General features: G+C 38.9%; 1 protein-coding gene across 4 annotated transcripts in view; it reads right to left on the reverse strand.

The window, feature by feature from the left end:
* Nucleotides 1-17,219, reverse strand: part of LOC122575757 (protein unc-80 homolog) — a 27,617-nt gene continuing 10,398 nt past the window's right edge. Inside the window, exons 18-52 of one of the 4 annotated variants that reach the window (XM_043745128.1) lie at nt 17,173-17,202; nt 15,846-15,975; nt 15,584-15,775; nt 15,349-15,490; nt 14,896-15,249; nt 14,152-14,599; nt 13,941-14,064; nt 13,686-13,878; nt 13,461-13,602; nt 13,140-13,249; nt 12,861-13,051; nt 12,517-12,732; nt 12,298-12,433; nt 11,946-12,215; nt 11,614-11,868; nt 11,049-11,538; nt 10,357-10,975; nt 10,086-10,266; nt 9,820-9,998; nt 9,468-9,716; nt 9,134-9,407; nt 8,744-9,051; nt 8,205-8,630; nt 7,923-8,141; nt 7,696-7,841; nt 7,295-7,622; nt 6,769-7,089; nt 6,273-6,507; nt 5,997-6,206; nt 5,560-5,910; nt 5,274-5,489; nt 5,071-5,154; nt 2,962-3,084; nt 1,365-1,513; nt 1-1,252 (exon numbers count right to left, since the gene is read on the reverse strand). In XM_043745128.1, the coding sequence (XP_043601063.1) occupies nt 662-1,252; nt 1,365-1,513; nt 2,962-3,084; nt 5,071-5,154; nt 5,274-5,489; nt 5,560-5,910; nt 5,997-6,206; nt 6,273-6,507; nt 6,769-7,089; nt 7,295-7,622; nt 7,696-7,841; nt 7,923-8,141; nt 8,205-8,630; nt 8,744-9,051; nt 9,134-9,407; nt 9,468-9,716; nt 9,820-9,998; nt 10,086-10,266; nt 10,357-10,975; nt 11,049-11,538; nt 11,614-11,868; nt 11,946-12,215; nt 12,298-12,433; nt 12,517-12,732; nt 12,861-13,051; nt 13,140-13,249; nt 13,461-13,602; nt 13,686-13,878; nt 13,941-14,064; nt 14,152-14,599; nt 14,896-15,249; nt 15,349-15,490; nt 15,584-15,775; nt 15,846-15,975; nt 17,173-17,202 (8,632 nt within the window). In that variant the 3' untranslated portion in view covers nt 1-661. Of the gene's footprint in view, nt 1,253-1,364; nt 1,514-2,961; nt 3,085-5,070; nt 5,155-5,273; nt 5,490-5,559; nt 5,911-5,996; nt 6,508-6,768; nt 7,090-7,294; nt 7,623-7,695; nt 7,842-7,922; nt 8,142-8,204; nt 8,631-8,743; nt 9,052-9,133; nt 9,408-9,467; nt 9,717-9,819; nt 9,999-10,085; nt 10,267-10,356; nt 10,976-11,048; nt 11,539-11,613; nt 11,869-11,945; nt 12,216-12,297; nt 12,434-12,516; nt 12,733-12,860; nt 13,052-13,139; nt 13,250-13,460; nt 13,603-13,685; nt 13,879-13,940; nt 14,065-14,151; nt 14,600-14,874; nt 15,250-15,348; nt 15,491-15,583; nt 15,776-15,845; nt 15,976-17,172; nt 17,203-17,219 lie in introns of all 4 variants that reach the window. The other 3 variants (XM_043745126.1, XM_043745124.1, XM_043745125.1) reach the window with 3 other exon arrangements.

Genomic DNA, 17,219 nt, shown 5'->3' on the forward strand with positions numbered 1-17,219 from the left:
GATCAAGGTGAATAAAATTCAGGATTGTAATAAGAACGGAGAGAAAATTCATTGCGATTCTCTTAAAGTATTTTTATTTCAAATGTTCGTTTTTTACAGAGTCGTGGCATACAAATATTTAGGCCTAATCATCCACGTGGTCGTAATTTCGCTACGCTCGTCGAAGTATTACAAAGTACATATTCAGTGACCACGAGGCTAGGCTCTCAACATATGTATTTTTAATTGGTCTTTCCGGTCAACGGAGAACATTATTGAAAACTCTGAACACCGTATTACATATTAAGTCACCGTATTACATATTAAGAACACCGTATTACAGTTTCTTAATTCTCAGTCGTTCTACGTTACGAAAATTCTCTACATTGTCGTGTTCGACTAAACCTTTAATTGCTAACGCAATTTTTTTGACGGTAATCGACGGTACGTGCCATTCGCGCTTATTCTTATACGGAAAATAGTACTCTCTTCCTATTAACACCTAAACATATTGGAAAAGAAAGGTATCGTATATTAAATCGAAATAGAAAGAACGATTCAAATGTGGCAAATAATACTAGCACATGGATATGTACTGTGAGATTTCCCGTTAGCAATTAGAGGTTATTGACGCTTTAATCAGTCTCGTCATGGTATACATCGACTATATTCGTTAATTGCCTTAGATCAACGTATCTTCGTCTTGATTCGGGAAAACCATCAATAAGGAATGTTGAGAGGTTGTTCTTTGACTAGCTGTCAACAATGCAGTTTTCTCTCCTCCGCTTCCGTTGATGGAGCAATCTGGCGAGCTTCCCTCGAAAATGTGAGTCGTAGTGCTACTAGTCGAGGGCATGTCGTTCAAATCTGGCGATGCTAAAGGCGGTGCTTGAATTGGACGAGTGTTATTGTTGCTGCTTTCTAGTGACACCAATTGCATACTGTACGACTCACGATAACCGGACGTACTGGATGTATCTTCGTCCCATGATGCATCTGATGTTTGAAGGTGAAGGTGATGGTGATGATGATGGTGATGGTACAGGTGATGGTGAAGGTTAGCGTGCATTTGCTGCTGATCGCTAAGCAAATTACTGCCCTTTTCGCAGTCCGATTGTCGGATAGACGAACTTCTTCTTGAACGAATCGACGACGAATCGGAGGGGATGCTGAAGCTCGATGGTTCCATCACTGGAATCGGTGGTGTTAGTATCGATGGCTGGGTCGTTGGTTGCGATACGTTATTACTTTGTTCTGATTTCGCTTGCACTGTCTGAAAATTAAATTCCAAGTCATCGTGTAAGTATCGTGCCTAAAATATTTAAATTAACTCAACTGTATCATCAACGGTACAAATATTTCTACAACTATATACATATTATTACTTCTACGTGACTTCTTCGACTCTTTCGCAATCGAAAAGTCTTCTTGCTTTGACCCATAGAGCGTTGTAATCGAGGTTTGTCTGGGCGGGATTCGCCTGAACTGTCCTCGTTTGGACTGGTTGGGCTGAGTTGGCTCGTCACGGTTTCCCCTATTAAAATAACACGCGATTGATTCTCTTTTCGCATAGAATTCTACTCTCTATTCTACAATCTATCCATGCTGCTCTTTCATAACTACAAATTGTAACCCGAAGGGGTTTTCAAATAACAATTACGTTTCGTGAAATGTAATTGTCTTAACATCGCACTATCTCTACTACGAATAAATATTTATTAAGCAATTATTCCTTTTTTTTTTTTATCTAATTTATAGATCGAAATACGAATAATATTAAATCCTAATCGCATTTCGGGTATTTATCTTCGATACGTATAATGTATTCACATAATATAAGAATAGAGATTTAGCATCGCATTACATATGTACACTGTACACTATACATTCTGTTTAAAAGGTGCTTTAAAAGGAATGAAATATTCAGTGAATTTATCGAAAGTCATGCTCATAACCATATCCGATAAAGGAAGTAATATTCTTTCCTTTTCTGTAGTACTCTTTTACAATTAGAAGCTTGGTCATCTAACTTATTTGTATATGCATATTTATGTTGTAGTACGTTTTGTTCGCTATAATTTGAAACAAGTAAGCTTGGAAGGACTGTAGAAGAGCGAGCATCTGGCAACTGTATGTATGTGCAAAGAAAGGAATCAAACAAGAGAAGAGAGGGGCAATATAGAGATATAGAGAGTGTACAATATTGTATGTATAGAGTGTACTTTTCACAATGGTTACTTTAATTATTTTATCTTGTTACTAAAAGTGTATCTATTATCGCTAGATATGATAAATATGATTAACATAGGTATGGTAGAAGGGTACGTGTTTTTGTATTATTTGTATCAGCTGATAAAAGTATCGTGCAAATGATAATGAAGTGAAGTATGATATACGGTAAGATATAATAAAAAAATAATTAAACATGCTAATGATTCATACTATTGGAAGATTTCGTTGTATTTACAAAGATAAATGGAATGAATGAAATGGATTAACTTGAATCTTTTCTAATGGTAACCCCTTCATCATACTATATTCTACGTTTCAGTTAGATCAATATGCATATTAGATAAAATATAAACAATTGCAAGAAAATGTTGTTAAACTTCAATTTGAGCTGTTATCTCTATACTTCTACGTTGCAAATATATGTATACATACGTACGTGTACGTATGTACAAATTGATGTATAGAAATTCTATCGAAAATCTCAATGTATGAATTTCTTATAGCGTTCGTTAAACATTGTAATGCAGCTTTATTATAAACATCCATCATCTGATAATTTAGATATCGTAATATTCAGATTCATAAACGTCTCTATCTGTATAACACGTGTTAATCTAGCAGACATATTAATTTCTATAATTATTATTTACATTTTCGTGTAAATCGCTAGTGCTATTCTCACGAATTCGGTAATATCGTGATCTGTCGTAACTATAACTTATTTATTTATAATACAGGCTCGAAATTTACCTGATGAGTGCCTAAACTCTACGGAGGAGAGAAAGCGCAGTTTTGGCGCCTTTTGATGAGTTAATATAGGATGAGGCTTTACATGGTTACGTTCATCGCTAGTAGAAGATGGTTGGGATTTATCTGAAACATGCCACATTTAACGTCGAGAATGAAGGGAAAGACGACAAATGAGACATACCAGGTGACAGTTTTATCGTTACGTTGATATATCGCTTACGATCATTTCAATTCTACTAAAGCGTTAATATTCAATATTGTGTGTTATACAACGTACGGAAACGTATGGTCTACTTTCACGGCGCAATTATTTCAATTTAATGGAAGATTACGAGTTTTGAAAAATAGAATATCTGTACAACAGAATTAATCAGCGGGAAATCTGAAACGAAACGGTTAAATATGAAACGGTATAATGTACTATGTAAGTAGTCGTGTTTTCTCCCTGACTCTTGACGAGGTTGCTTCGATTATGGAAGACCTGTGAGAAATTGTGTTCAAACGTTTATGTAAGCAAGACTCTTACTGGGCAAAAATAAGAAAAAAATAAAAAAAAAAAAGTGAAAAATATAGTATCGATGGAGAAACATGAAGGTTGTATAAAGTGTTCAAGCGTACGTACACGCCCACGCAAACGCGAATTCTAAGCATTCTTTCATCTGATAAACAAATTGACTGTGTCAGCTTGTAGTGAAAGAATTAGATTCCAATTACAGATAGATCGTGTGATCAGGTAAGGAGAGGAAAGCAAACGAGAAAGTCGAAGCAACTACGTTATAATGAAATACAACTATGCAACAATGAATAGGATACCAACTGTTGGACATTACCATTGTCTAATTACTGCTATATGTATATGTATATGTATATATTATATATATATATACTTATTTATTACGGCTGTGTACAGAAACATGAAAGGGAAAATAGCAGTAATAATAGAATAATCTAGTGGAACGTACCGTGAAAATGAGATTTTTATAATTTTCATAATAAATACTCTTCCCCCGATTAAGGTTTCATGAAATCAAGCTCGTCAAATTGTTTGCTGATTCGGTCTGAATAGCAGCGGGCAATGATCGAATCTTATACCTATAAGGCTCGGACATCACCCTCAACTTTTCTGTCAATCAATCTTTATATGTTACAGAACATATCGTCACATAAAGTACATGAAAAACGAGATGTACGAAATATATGGGGTACACGCTAAACGAAATATGTACTATACATGTACGTGTATATACTCATTCTGATTAATGGATCAAAGTATTGCGATTTTACGATTACTTGTTCGTTACATGTTACAAGGATGAATTCACACGGTAAACAAGTTCGAACCTTGCTTTCAAAGGGAAGACGAGAAATTCGGTAACGCTTAGTCCGCTAGCGTACACAGAAATGTACATCGAGGAATAAACTTTCTTAACGTGCATACGTACACAAATCGAATTACAATCGTACACATAATTTGATCGAATCTCTGTTCACGGAAATAATACAAAGATAGTTAGCAACAGATATGATCAAAAGGAATATAGAATAGGAGAAAAAGTGAGCAAGATTAGATGAAATTACGAGATATGGAGAAGCGTGATAGGGGAAACACACCAGCAGGACGTTTATCATAGACTGTAGCAGAATTTACTATTAGAATCCGCTTACCTCCGTCCCCTAGCTAGCAATGGAAGCAACGCAATGATCAATATAAGACCAAACAGGGAGGCCCAAACGATGGAAAATGGAAAATTAAAAGTGTGAGCGATAGAAGTCGAGTTAAGTGGTTACACGTAATAAGATTTAGACTTCGAAACAAAAGAATTTGCATTCGAAAAAGGGGAAAAATATTTAGACGCTTCGTCGCAAGCCTCGCTATCAGGTAACCAAATGAAACGATGCATCGTTATTTACGAAGCAAAAAGAACAAGGTGTCACAAGAGCTTTGCAAATTTCCTCGCAGTGCCCTATAGACAATGGCTCGATCCAACTGTGGTAAACGTCTCTTAATCGCTTAGAAAAACAGCGAAACATTTATGAGAGGCTTGCAGTCGCACCGTTAATATTTAAAATTCGGGACTGATATTAAAAATTTCGGAAGAAACGAAATACCTGTTGGTAGTTGTTCCCCTTGCTGCTCGGCGATGCCTTCGCAAGCTTCACGGAGGGTGGAGGAACCTCCGCTTGTACTTGATCCTAAAACATCAATAAAATGGAAATATCAACGTTGATTCAACCACCACGGAAAATTTGTTAAGACTCTTCGCGAAGTTCTATCGAACGAATTTGGAATGTGATGAGTGATAAAAACGTACCACGTGCAGTTTGTATACCATTTGGTGGCGCCGATACTTGACTCGGTTGTGTTGTTTTAATGGTACCGCTTGAATTCGACTGATGATTCATGTGACCCCTGGTTCCAAGATCCCCGGTTAAAAGATCGATTAACGATAGTCTCTGCGTGCGAGATTGCCCTTCGGTCGCGGTATGCATGTCCGCGACACTCTTCTTCGGTTCTGGTTGCATTTCGTCTATAAACCAGTCTTATATCGACAACAAATCAAAGTGATCTGACCGTATCGCGTAACTTGTCCTACCAACCAAATTTCCGATCTTCTATTTCTTCTTTCAGGTTCTTCAGCTCATGTATAAGATCAGCCAGTAGAGTACCGCGTGACTTTGGTACTGTTTTAGTATCGCCGTTAATCTTTGCTCGTATGGTGGTCTGCATGTTTCTCTCGTGCTCTGAAATGGGTGCTTGACCGATCTTATGAACGATAAACGGCAGCATTTGAATGTACAAAGCGGTTCGATGAGTTACTACGAATTCTATAAAGTTCCAGAGATAAGTGGAAGCCTCGTTTCGTTTGTTCAACAAACGCATTGTGCGTAAAATTTTTGGCCATTCGGTTTTCAGTTCCGTTTCAAAGCATATCGTCATTATTTTTAAGGCTACAAGAAAGCGAAGAATATGGATCAGATAACTCTATCGCAGATGTTTGGTATAAATGTTATTCAAAAATCGTTCGATCGCTTACCTAGAAAGGCAATTTGATACAACGTTAACGACGTTTTAGTTAAAGTCTTTGAGTCTCTCGCTACAAACGTTAAACTACCCGTTCTCATGTCTGTCGTTGTCTTTATATTTTGTGAAGTTATTGGCACAGTCTTCGTGGTAGGTGGCCATAAGGTATTTAATACCGCGGTTAAGGCAAAATTTATATCCGACTGTCTCAGCTTTGGTACATCTGAAACATAATAATATCTTTCCCGGTCTCTAGCAATTTCGACGATATCTTTTACCGTGATATTACCTTTTCTTCCGGTTCCCACGCGTAGAAACAACGGTATTAATAAATTAAGAAGCACGTTTTCGATTCGAGTCTGAGTTGCAAACATAGCGTGTAGGTATCCTTCTCCAAGAGATATAACGTAGAGTGCTATCAGTCGAAGCACCGTCGAGCAAAAATGTTGCGGAGGTATTTTACTCATAAAAGCGGCTGAGGAAGCTGATATATACTCCGACGGGGTATCTCCAATGATTAACGACTAGATAGATAAATTAAAGCTTCTAATTAGTAAAATGTTAAACGCCTTATTATTGCTGCGCTACTATTATCAATTCTTCAGTACCTAAGTTCGTAATGCATAAATCACTTAATTATGTAATAATCACTTAGGTATGTAAATAAACTACGCTTCAACGACGATGTTATCTATTATTATCCACTTTGAGCTGTGATAAATATTCGACTTGGAATTTATTTTTTATATATTTATAAAGATATGCGATAAAAATAATCACGATACCTGACAAGTGGTTAGTAATGCCTTCAAATATGCGAAATGGGCGATGTAAGGACATTTGGCCAATGTTTCGTAAACTCCTTTCAAAATATTGCTCGCCGCAGCCCAATCGGTGCTTCCCCTGATGGAAGCTTTTTTATGTATTTTACTAAACGTTTTGTCTAGTCTTCTTAAGATATTCGTCAGTGCAGGCCTCATATCGTCACTGGACCAATCGGTCGAAGGTAAAATATCGTTCATGTATCTTCTTAAGCCGAGGCAACCCATCGTGGTCGCATCGTACGGAGATATTTTTAACAGGCTATGCGCAATGTCCGCTAATCGCTATTAACGAACCATTACATTACGTTACGTTCTTATGTTAATAACAAACATGAACAATTCTACAGAAATGGAATAAATAAGTTACCAAATAGCCGAAAGACTAATTAACGAAGATTTTAGTTAAAAAGCTGGATTTTTATTCTATCGGTAAATAATATGCGCATAGAACATTGGTAAAACGTAGAAACGTGAACGAAATACTTACTATATGGCATTTGGAGTCCAACAATTCGATCGTCTTGCCATCCTGAGATTTCTTATTCAATTCTATCAAACGAGCCGAGCAACGAGCTACAAAGTCTCCTACCATGTTCAATAGCATATCGCGCGGTCCTCGAAACTCATTTTTATGACAATTTTCGGCATCGTCGTTGTCTCGATCGTAGAAGATTCTCACTCTAGAATGTTCTATATACTTGATAGACTGACTCTCATCTTCGAAGTCAAAACCAGGCGAATACGGACCCTTGCCATAATTTCTTTGACTAGAACCCTTGTGCTCGGGGCTCGACTTTTGCGGTCCGTTATAATATCTGAAAAGATTCGATGCATCGATATATATGTATACCTAAAAACTAAAATTTTTTGTCGAAAATCAAAGTTTACTTTGTGAGTGCTTCGGAATTATTCACCAAGGTCTTCACAGCTATGGCCAATTGATGTATTATTTCTTTCTCGGTTTTTCCTTCTTTGTTGTAAGTCGGAGATTGTATCTGTTGAACGTAACAAGGCAGTATCGCCTCCAATATGGTCTGTTAAATTAGAGAAGGTTAATCGTGGATATTTATACAGAATATATATTTTTAAAATGCGGCTAGTTAAATTTGCCTCACCAGCATTTGTTGGCCCCTCACGGAATCAGGAGCGTAAGCTATTACCATCACGCAAAGAGATATACAATCTAACACGGTAACCATTTCGTTCTCATCGTGATAACAAAAATCGATAGCTTTTAGAGGTTTCTCTTCTTTGACCAATTCATCTATGTGCAAAGGATCCGGCGATGGAGTTTCCAGACTCAATAATAAATTAAACAGACACGCTGAGGGAACCTTTAAACAATTTTCGATAGTTAGACGAACATAATGGCCATATCGTACGATCGTACAATATACCTTGTGCGCTTCTCCATGAATGCTGGTCTCATCCGTGTCCAATATGGTGGAGACGCTCCCAAACATTTGAAGAATAAACGGCTTTCGATTCATGAGATAAAACTGTTTAACAGCGTACTCTACGGTAGTTGTTACCAATTTATTCGTCTGATGAGTCGAATACAATTGCAACAACGTTGGCATAATTAGCAAATAGCCATTCGTTGAAAAGATATTCTTGAAATTATGCGCGGCGTTAATGTACGTGGCTATGACGTAACGCAAAATGCAGGAATCTTCGCTGTGCAGAATCAATGCACCGTTTAAAACGTTTAGAAACAGATGGATATCCCCTGAATAGGCAAAATTTCCTGCCATCGCTTCGAACATCCTGGCAATCAGCTTGACCCACATAAATTTGTGCATCACGTCCAGACCAAGAAGCTCCTGACGAAAGAAATAATTCTAATCCATACAATTCTCCCCTGATATACACATGTACATTCTAATATACAGACTTGTATGTATCATTGAACGTAGTAGAATAGAACTTTACTTACTCTGCCAATCTCACCGCCTTTGTACAAGTCCAAATCCGCCTCCAGTGCTCTTCTTGGGAAAGAAGGTAGCTTCATTAGTTCCTCGTGAAGAAAGACCACTCTTTGGACTACCATGTCGACGTTTTTCAAGATTGCCCACGTTAACAAGACTTTGCCAATTTCGACGAACTTGTGAACAAGTTCTTGACGTTGCAGAGCGTTGAATGCGTCCTCCGGTTTCATGTGAACCAATTCGATTTCCGAAAATTGCGATCTACCTTTAAAGAAATAGTAGTCTCGAACGTACGATGACGGATTGCGAATTTGATCTGCAACGCAAATCGTAATCGCGTGACGAAAATAATCGTAAATCACGAGGTCGAATTATAGAAAGATGTGATTAGTACAAACGTGTTTTGTAGTCAACGAGGAAATACTCTCGTTGTTTCGATTCCTCGATACTGAAAAAGTCTAAAGATTCTTGCAGTATCTGGCAAAATTGCGTGTCTTCCTGCACCGGGAACTGCGAGGGAATTCCCCCTGCGTCTGGATCTTGAGGACCGTGAACTACGATTCTTTTTGCAGATGGGACGTTTGCGGTTAACAAAATCGAAGCGTCGCATTGTTCCTTCCGTAATATTTGCTTCAAATCTTTGAACATTATCCCGTGGACGCTGTGCACAACCTGTAAAGAACAAAGATTCTTGGAGCTCCTTGATTCGAATTTTAATTCAAATTTACTTACCATCCATAGAATCGAAAGTGCTGTTCCAATCAATTTTTGTCCTTCTTCGTGCGGAGAACGTACGTAAAACATAACATATCCGATGATGTAATTGTACAAAGCAAAAGCAGCCTGTTGAGGGAGCTTCGGCACAAACCGAATAAGATGTCGCAAGATTTTAAACATCAATTCCTGCTTCTCTCTGGTTAGACGTTCCAGAACGTAACGCAAGAACAGTGCACTATCTTCTACCAAACAATTCCAGATTACCTATGGTAAAATTAAAAACACCATCCCATATTTTTTAATTAAAAATATTTGTCGATAATACATAGAAATATTTGTACGGCTAATCGAATGGCGAATCGCTTACTTGATATGCAACTTCGTAAACAGCGCTTCCATCGTCTGAAACGGCGGCATCGTCAAGTAGATGAATTATTTGTACGATTGCGGAGCATAAGGAAGAAGGGAATAACGAAGGTGCAGATTGGCCATGATGAGACGTGTTTCTTTGTATAGTTTCGCCACCATCTTCGTCCCCAACATTTCCTACACAGATACGAGAGTTTTAAATTCGGTGCGATCGTTTATCGCATTGACCGAGTTTCCAGGGTTAGAGAAAGTACTTGGTATTACCTTCGTCATGATCATCCCCAACAGGGCTGGGCTCGTATGCTGCTTGCACGGTAATCGGTATGGTAGTGATCAAAAAGTTTTCCCTTTCTTCGCGTTTCTTGTCGTCTTGTGCCTGCAAAGCCCTTTTTATGAGTTCAGTTTGTTGCTTCTTACGAGTTTTCGTTGCCGTCACCAGGGACCTCTAAGTAATAGTTGTAGTAAATTCTACTTAATCTACTGAAAATTCTAATTCTAAGGTGTTCTACAATTTCAACGCTTATTTCAGGCTTACATGATGCTCCTGGTTAATAGTCACTTCCTCCACCTTTGTTTTTACTTGTGGCATCCAAGGTGGATCCACGACGGGCAATGACTCGATACCGATTTTTGGCGAGGGTAACGTGAATTCTATGCCAGGTGGAGGGACCTTGAACGTGAGATGAGCGTTTTCTTCCATACGTGGCCAAACTTGATATCGTAGCTTCCATAACACTTGAAACCTTAGTATCGCGTTTATTCGTACGCTCGTGCTACTATGTTGAAGACCATGATGCATCAATTCGCTGGCTTGGTTAGGAGCTCGCACAGCCCCGACTATGAAAAGCGATGCGGCGGAAGCTGCAACTTCTTGGTTCGATTCTAACAAAAGTTCCCACGCAACGGGTAGAACGTCCACGAATAATTCCTCGGTCATTACCACCGCACCTTTCACCAAAGTAGCTAGCGGTGCATGAAATATGTCCTTCACTTGAGTTCTTAAATATTTCAGAATCGGTGAATTCTCTCTATCAGGATCTGCAGACTTTTTCGAAGATTCCTTTCCTTTCTCTGAATCTTGGTCAGCCAAATCCTTTGACGAATCTCGTTGAGCCAGTCTACCCGACTGAGATCCATCCATGTTCTTCTCAATCCTGTTTAAGAAATAGAAATACTTGGATTTCACGTTTAATTATATTTCTGTATAGGAAATGGTATAAAAATTACTTGTATTTTTTCCCTACGCTATCCTTTCTACGCACAGGCGACACCTGAGTACTCGCTTGTTCCGAAACCTTGCGGCTGCGTTTCTCCTTTTTACTCGCTTCCTTTTTATCAGTATCAAAGTCAAACATTCCTGTACCATTGAGGATCCCAAATTCTTCTCCATAAATTTTCCTTATGGACTTCATCAACCTGCTACACGCCCGCATTTGACGCCGGTGACAATACGGATGACAAAAGTTCTGATGAGAGCAGTAAAAGTTGAACGAATTGGTGAACTGTATCAAGACTTTCATCCACGGGAAATTTTTATTCGTCTCGTCCGTTTCGTTGCTGTCGCTGGGACTCTCCGGTAGTTGATCGTCGACGGGAATTCCCGGAGATTCTTCTCCGCTGACTTCACCTCCGAAACCAGGCTCGGAGGTGTCGCTTTTATCTGACAGTGAACTCACTTTTCTCTTCGACTGTATCGAATCTGCCCGTTTTACCGTATCTAACGAAGATTAATATTTTTATCGAACACACCCGGATCTATAGGGATTAGAACATATTTTCAGAGTCTACTTACAAGCCTCGCATTCCGTATCTTTGCCTTCTTTGGTACCGCGTCTGAGTTTCAAACTTCGCTTTTTAAACGAACCAGTTGCATTTTCCGCCGTCCCACGACGAAGGAGAAACGGTCGACTTTGAGGTGGCTGCACTCGTTTGGCCTTGTCTTTCTCAGTACCTTGAAAATCCTCTCCTTGGATAGTAACAGTTGATTTACTACTGCCTTCTGACTCATTATCAGGTTCGTAAAGCACGAAACTGATCTTGCGTTCCGCTTAAAATACAATTTCGAAGAGTTAAACTAAAGGAAACGAGACAGGATTAAATAAGACAGGATTCTGTTATACTTACGAGCTACCTCGCGATCACCTACGATCGATTGAAGACTTTGAGCCGACGTTTGGGAATGACCCATCGAAGAAAGTGCCATGCTCCATCGTCGATTTGCCTCTCTGCTGTACATTCTTTCCCAAGGCGGTGGTCGTTCTTTTGTTAGAAGTTTATTAAATTTTGGCAAAGTTTGGTAAGTTTCTCTTAGAAACGCTGTCACTTCCAGGAGTAGAACACAGGCTGTAAGGCGTAACGCCATTGGACATTGAGATCCGTAGCCATTTATGCTAGCTGAAACAACGATGAGCATCTCTCCTTACTTATCCAAGCTAATACTTTTGCAATTGTATCTTAAGATTATGTATAAAATTACCTTCGTCGAGAAAGTCTTCCTCCTCGTCTTCGATAATTAAATCTCTTTGTTTATTTTCATCCGATACAATTGCGATCATTTGATCGGCGTTTTGCTTGTCTTCCAGCAGTAATTCTTCTAGTCTTGTTCCAAGAGCCTGTTAAACACGCGTATTATCGAATGTATTCTTCTTCGTGAAGATTTGTTTCTTCTGTGTGAATATCAATACTTATCAGGTACCTCTGCCCATTGGTAAAATAATTTTCCAGCAGTACGTTGCAATATGTGAATTTTGGACAGCACTGTAGATGCATTTCGATTATTAATGGGAACCGATGGACGAAACAGAGGAGAGTTTACTTTCATCCAGGTTGGCCATTGCCCTTTGTTACATTGATGAACAAAATGGGCACATTCCAATAACAAAGAAGCTCGTGCGACCACCGGGGCGTAAGGCTACAGAAAAATACATATATGGCGATTTCCTTAATGTTAGTTACTTCGAATATATAAAAGATCAGCGATTTCTTCGACGATTAAAGTTTGAGATTGATTTAATATTGTAAAAAATAAAATATTTTTACAAGATCTAAGATTGCCGCCATAAGATAGTGATCAGGAACCGAACCCGGTTGGCATGTCTCCAATAAGAATGAGAATCTTAGCATTCCATCGTAGACGGCATTACGGGGTACCAGCCTTCTCTCTTTCAATACTACGAATTCAGATTCCCTAGAAGCTTCGCCAAATTCCATAGAATTCCTTCTGCTGAAATCTATTTGCAGCACAATCGTATTTTAGGTAAATTTGAAAAAAAAAAGAAAAACGACAGAAAATTACGCAACAATCTGTCGATCACTTACAGCTTCCTGGTACCTCCTCTAGACTTTCCTTTTTCTTACTCTTTCCGAAACCAATTTTATTCAACTGATCTTCCATCCGACGTTTTGCCTTTTGCAAAGTCAGGCCAACGCTATGTAAATAGAATGTTCGTAACTACAACGAAACCTTAAAATTTTATATTAGAAGCTAATACCAAGAGGTGAAATAAAATTGAATAACTTTCCATAGTATTTCCTGCGTTATATATCTCTAGTTCTGAAGTATTCTGTATCTACGTATTTACGTAGGAAGAAATTTTCAAATCTAATCGAGTTTATGGTTCTTTATGGAAATGGACTCACCCACGTCCCGACCTAGATCCACTACGATGATGACCGTAATGAAAACTGGATTGCCTAACGAAATTACCGTCTGTTGGAGATTCGCTACTTTCGTGACTGTCAGTAGAATCGGTTCTACCATATTCCCTTCGAAACCAATTGACTGAAATTTGATATGCTCGTAACAATTTTCTACATAGTGAGTTTTTATTGCTTTATTAATAGTAGAGCTTTAATAATTTCTACCTATGCCACCGATTTGAAAGCGAGTAGATTTTCGAATTTTCCCAGAACTTAACGATTCGATTCCTAAATTACGTTCACTTTGTCGTGGGGTAAGTATGTGATGCTTTTTCCTCAGATTTCCCAGAGGACTTTGACTAATCTTTGCATTCTCTTCGCTCAGTTCCGTTTCAAGGAGACTCTGCATAAATGTAAACTACATGATCAAAATGAAGAATCAGTGATAATATAATAATATATTTAATTCGATGTACATACTGCACAAGTTGAAGACGTACTCCGTTTTTTGAAAAGAAATTTCCTGGTACCTCTATCGTCCACGGTGTAACAAGTATCCCCGCCGATATCTGCGTGCTCCTCCAAATCAGACTGATGTATATGCCTGAAAGTGTTTGCACATTTTCGTTTCGTATCATTTTCTTGATCTCTTTCCACTCGCTTTGGAAAATATATTTGCAGCTTTCTTTACCTAATAACACGGGTAGTTTGAACGTTGCTGTTACATCGCTTGTTAGGTCGATCGGCAGAGTCTAAGATACCACTTAGAGCGACACGGCGAAAAGCACCTCCATGGACTTCTTTAACGTATGACATAAATTGCCGAAGATCGCAGTACAAACTTACGTTTTCTTGCGACTTTAACTCCTTGAGCGATTTTATGAATCGCGTGACTAGAGCCTTGAAAACATAATTGAAAATGTGGCCTTCTATGCCACGAGCACCGTGACTACTAAGCCCATACGATCCTGCTGCAGTTCCGGTAGTTGTTGCAGCTACGGTACCGGCGGCAGCTGTCGCAGACGAATTACCAGTACCACCACCAGCTCCGGTAGTTCCCATAAAATTAGCACCAAAATTCGTCGCGTATCCTCCTTGCGAGCCGATTTCTGGCGATTTGCTGCATCCTCGTTTCTGATCTATCAACCACAAAACATCCTGAGTCTCCTCTATCGAGTGAAATTCTTGCTAATATTGAAAATCAAGAGTAACAAAATAATCAATACAATGCGTATATAAAATATTGCAAAAATATTGCAACATCGAGGACACGACGAATCTTTTTTGATTGCGTTCGAAAATTAATTTGGAGCTTCACGCCAATTATAATCGGCATTTTATAAGCATTTTCGCAACGGAATGAAATATCGAAAGCGTGCACCGTGCCATTGTTCGTTCCTCTCGATTTACTCACTAAGTGGAGATAATAACGAACTTGGATCCACGCAGAATCCAACGAATGCATGAAAGAATTCCAAAATCTCCGATATCGGTTGTTCCCGCACCATTGTTCTCAGGAACCGAGAAAATTGCTTCGAACTGGCTCGATGCAATTTGCTGAGAATCGTTTGTCCCTGAGATCGACAGAAATCCGTCTGCGGTCCGCGTATTCTGTCCGAGCAGCCGTGTGGACAGCCTAGATGCTTCAGTACTCTGATCACACAATTCATCAAAAGATTGTGAGACGAAAATTTGGACTCCTCCGAAAGATCTTGTCGGTATTCTTGCTCGTTCTCGGGAGAATCTTTCTTTTTTCCGCTTTCCGTTTTTTCGCCTGCCGTTGCAGATTCTGGCAAAGTATTCGATAAAGAAACGAAACAATATAAAAGATCGTGAAAAGGCTTATGTAAATGTAACGTATGTATACTACGAGACATTTTGTATTCACCGGCTATGCTACCCGTAATCTCGTCACGAAGACACTGCTTCATCACTCCCATATCTATTAAAAGCTCCACTAAGTTTAATATATTTTCACACACTCGTAAGGTGCAACAATTGCCATCCCTCAAGGCGACTGAGTGTACGGCCTAGTAAAAAATTAAAAATCCGATCAGTAAGTAATGCTCGCAAAATACATTAGATAAAAGCGAAACTATGCTGTGTAGTAAAACAGTCCCAACTTTTAAAACAACTTGCAGATCGATATCGCCTTCTTTGGTGATGTAACAACAGGAGCCAGGTGCTTCCGGTATTTCGTCGCTGGCATAAGTGATATTAGAATCTGTCTGCGACCGTGTAAGACTTGGTTTCCTTTCAAAATCTAAACGGCTACCGTGCATACTGATAGCATCTAATTGACTATCGATTGAACCCTATAAAGGACACCGTAATAATATCTATGTAATTATAATTAAATAATGTTTCTTGTTTAAATAATGTTACCTGTCGCTTCATGTAATCCGGGGATGGAGTAGGCGTGTGTTCTGTGACAGTGATGATAGGGTTCGGTGCGGTGTACGATTGACTGTAAAATCGACTTTGTTTCCTCTCGATGCGAGTATCACCGACGTACCTACAAAATACGACTCATCAGAAACCGGACATAGCGGATACTCCTATCAACTCTCTCCATGCCATCGGACACTGTGAGTCCTAGCCAAGCACTACGGTCTGACCTCTAAGGTTCTTATCTACTTCAGTGCGTTTGCCATTCCACGTTGCATGCTCGATGTGTTCCTTAAACATATTTTACTGTGTACGTTTTCCCGATCTTGATATTGTGAAATTGAATACTTTTGTGACTTAAATATATGTGATCGAAGAATACGGAGTAATTTGCCAAGGGAAAGATCGTACCTTTGTGTACAATGTGCAATGGGACTCGTGATACAGCCGGTGAGAAGAAGGAATAAAAATTTTAAGGTACGAAATACAAGCTTTCTGGTTAAAATTTAACTTGATAGAGAATCGTATTAATGATATACGCAGGAAACGTATATGTAGATATCTTCTTGCCGGTTGTATCGCAAATTGAATCTTCAGCTATATTATATGGTCGGAAACATATACATTTGCACAATTTCTAGTAGCAAATAGAACGTAGTTCAAAAAATCTAAGCCATCGATCAACCTATTCTAGATTCAGTAGTAATAAAATGTAGAATGTATTCTGTAATCAGTGAACAAAGTTTTGGCAAAATTCTACGCGAATAAAACAAAATAGGACTACAAACTCAAGAGTAAAAAGATTGTGAACGATGTATTATTCTTTAGTCATGCAATTGAAAAAGTTAGAAAACAGATAAAGGCGATTTCGAATAGAATTGTTGTACAAAGCGTTGATCATTTTACACATTAATGTAATTGGAATACATTCGATCGAAACGCGCTTAAAATGTACGACCTGTACCTGCTCATATTGTAAACTTTCACGCTAAAAGTTATGCATACTGACGTTAATGTTTAAACGTGGCTGGCAATCAAGTATCGTAGTAAATTGCAGCCAGTAAGTGGGCGTAAGACGTATGATCGATTGGTGATTCTTAATATCGTAATTGTTGGTCCTTAGGAGGGATAAATTTGAAAAATAAGCGCGAGAAATGGCGTGTTTACGGTATCCGTTGTTTCTGGCTAACGTGCCGAGGCGGCTAGGGCGTGGTGTGTGTTTAAAGGATAATTGTGCGCCCTACCGGAAGCAGGAAGCTCGTAAAAGAAGCGTGTAAACCGAGCTGCAGTACGGAACTTCCTCCGAGTGACGTTGATGACTTACCCTCCCGCGGTCAGCTCGTTAATCAAGCAGCTGAGTACGAGTTCAGG

Source organism: Bombus pyrosoma, linkage group LG15 (assembly GCF_014825855.1).
Source record: "Bombus pyrosoma isolate SC7728 linkage group LG15, ASM1482585v1, whole genome shotgun sequence".
Lineage (NCBI taxonomy): Eukaryota > Metazoa > Arthropoda > Insecta > Hymenoptera > Apidae > Bombus > Bombus pyrosoma.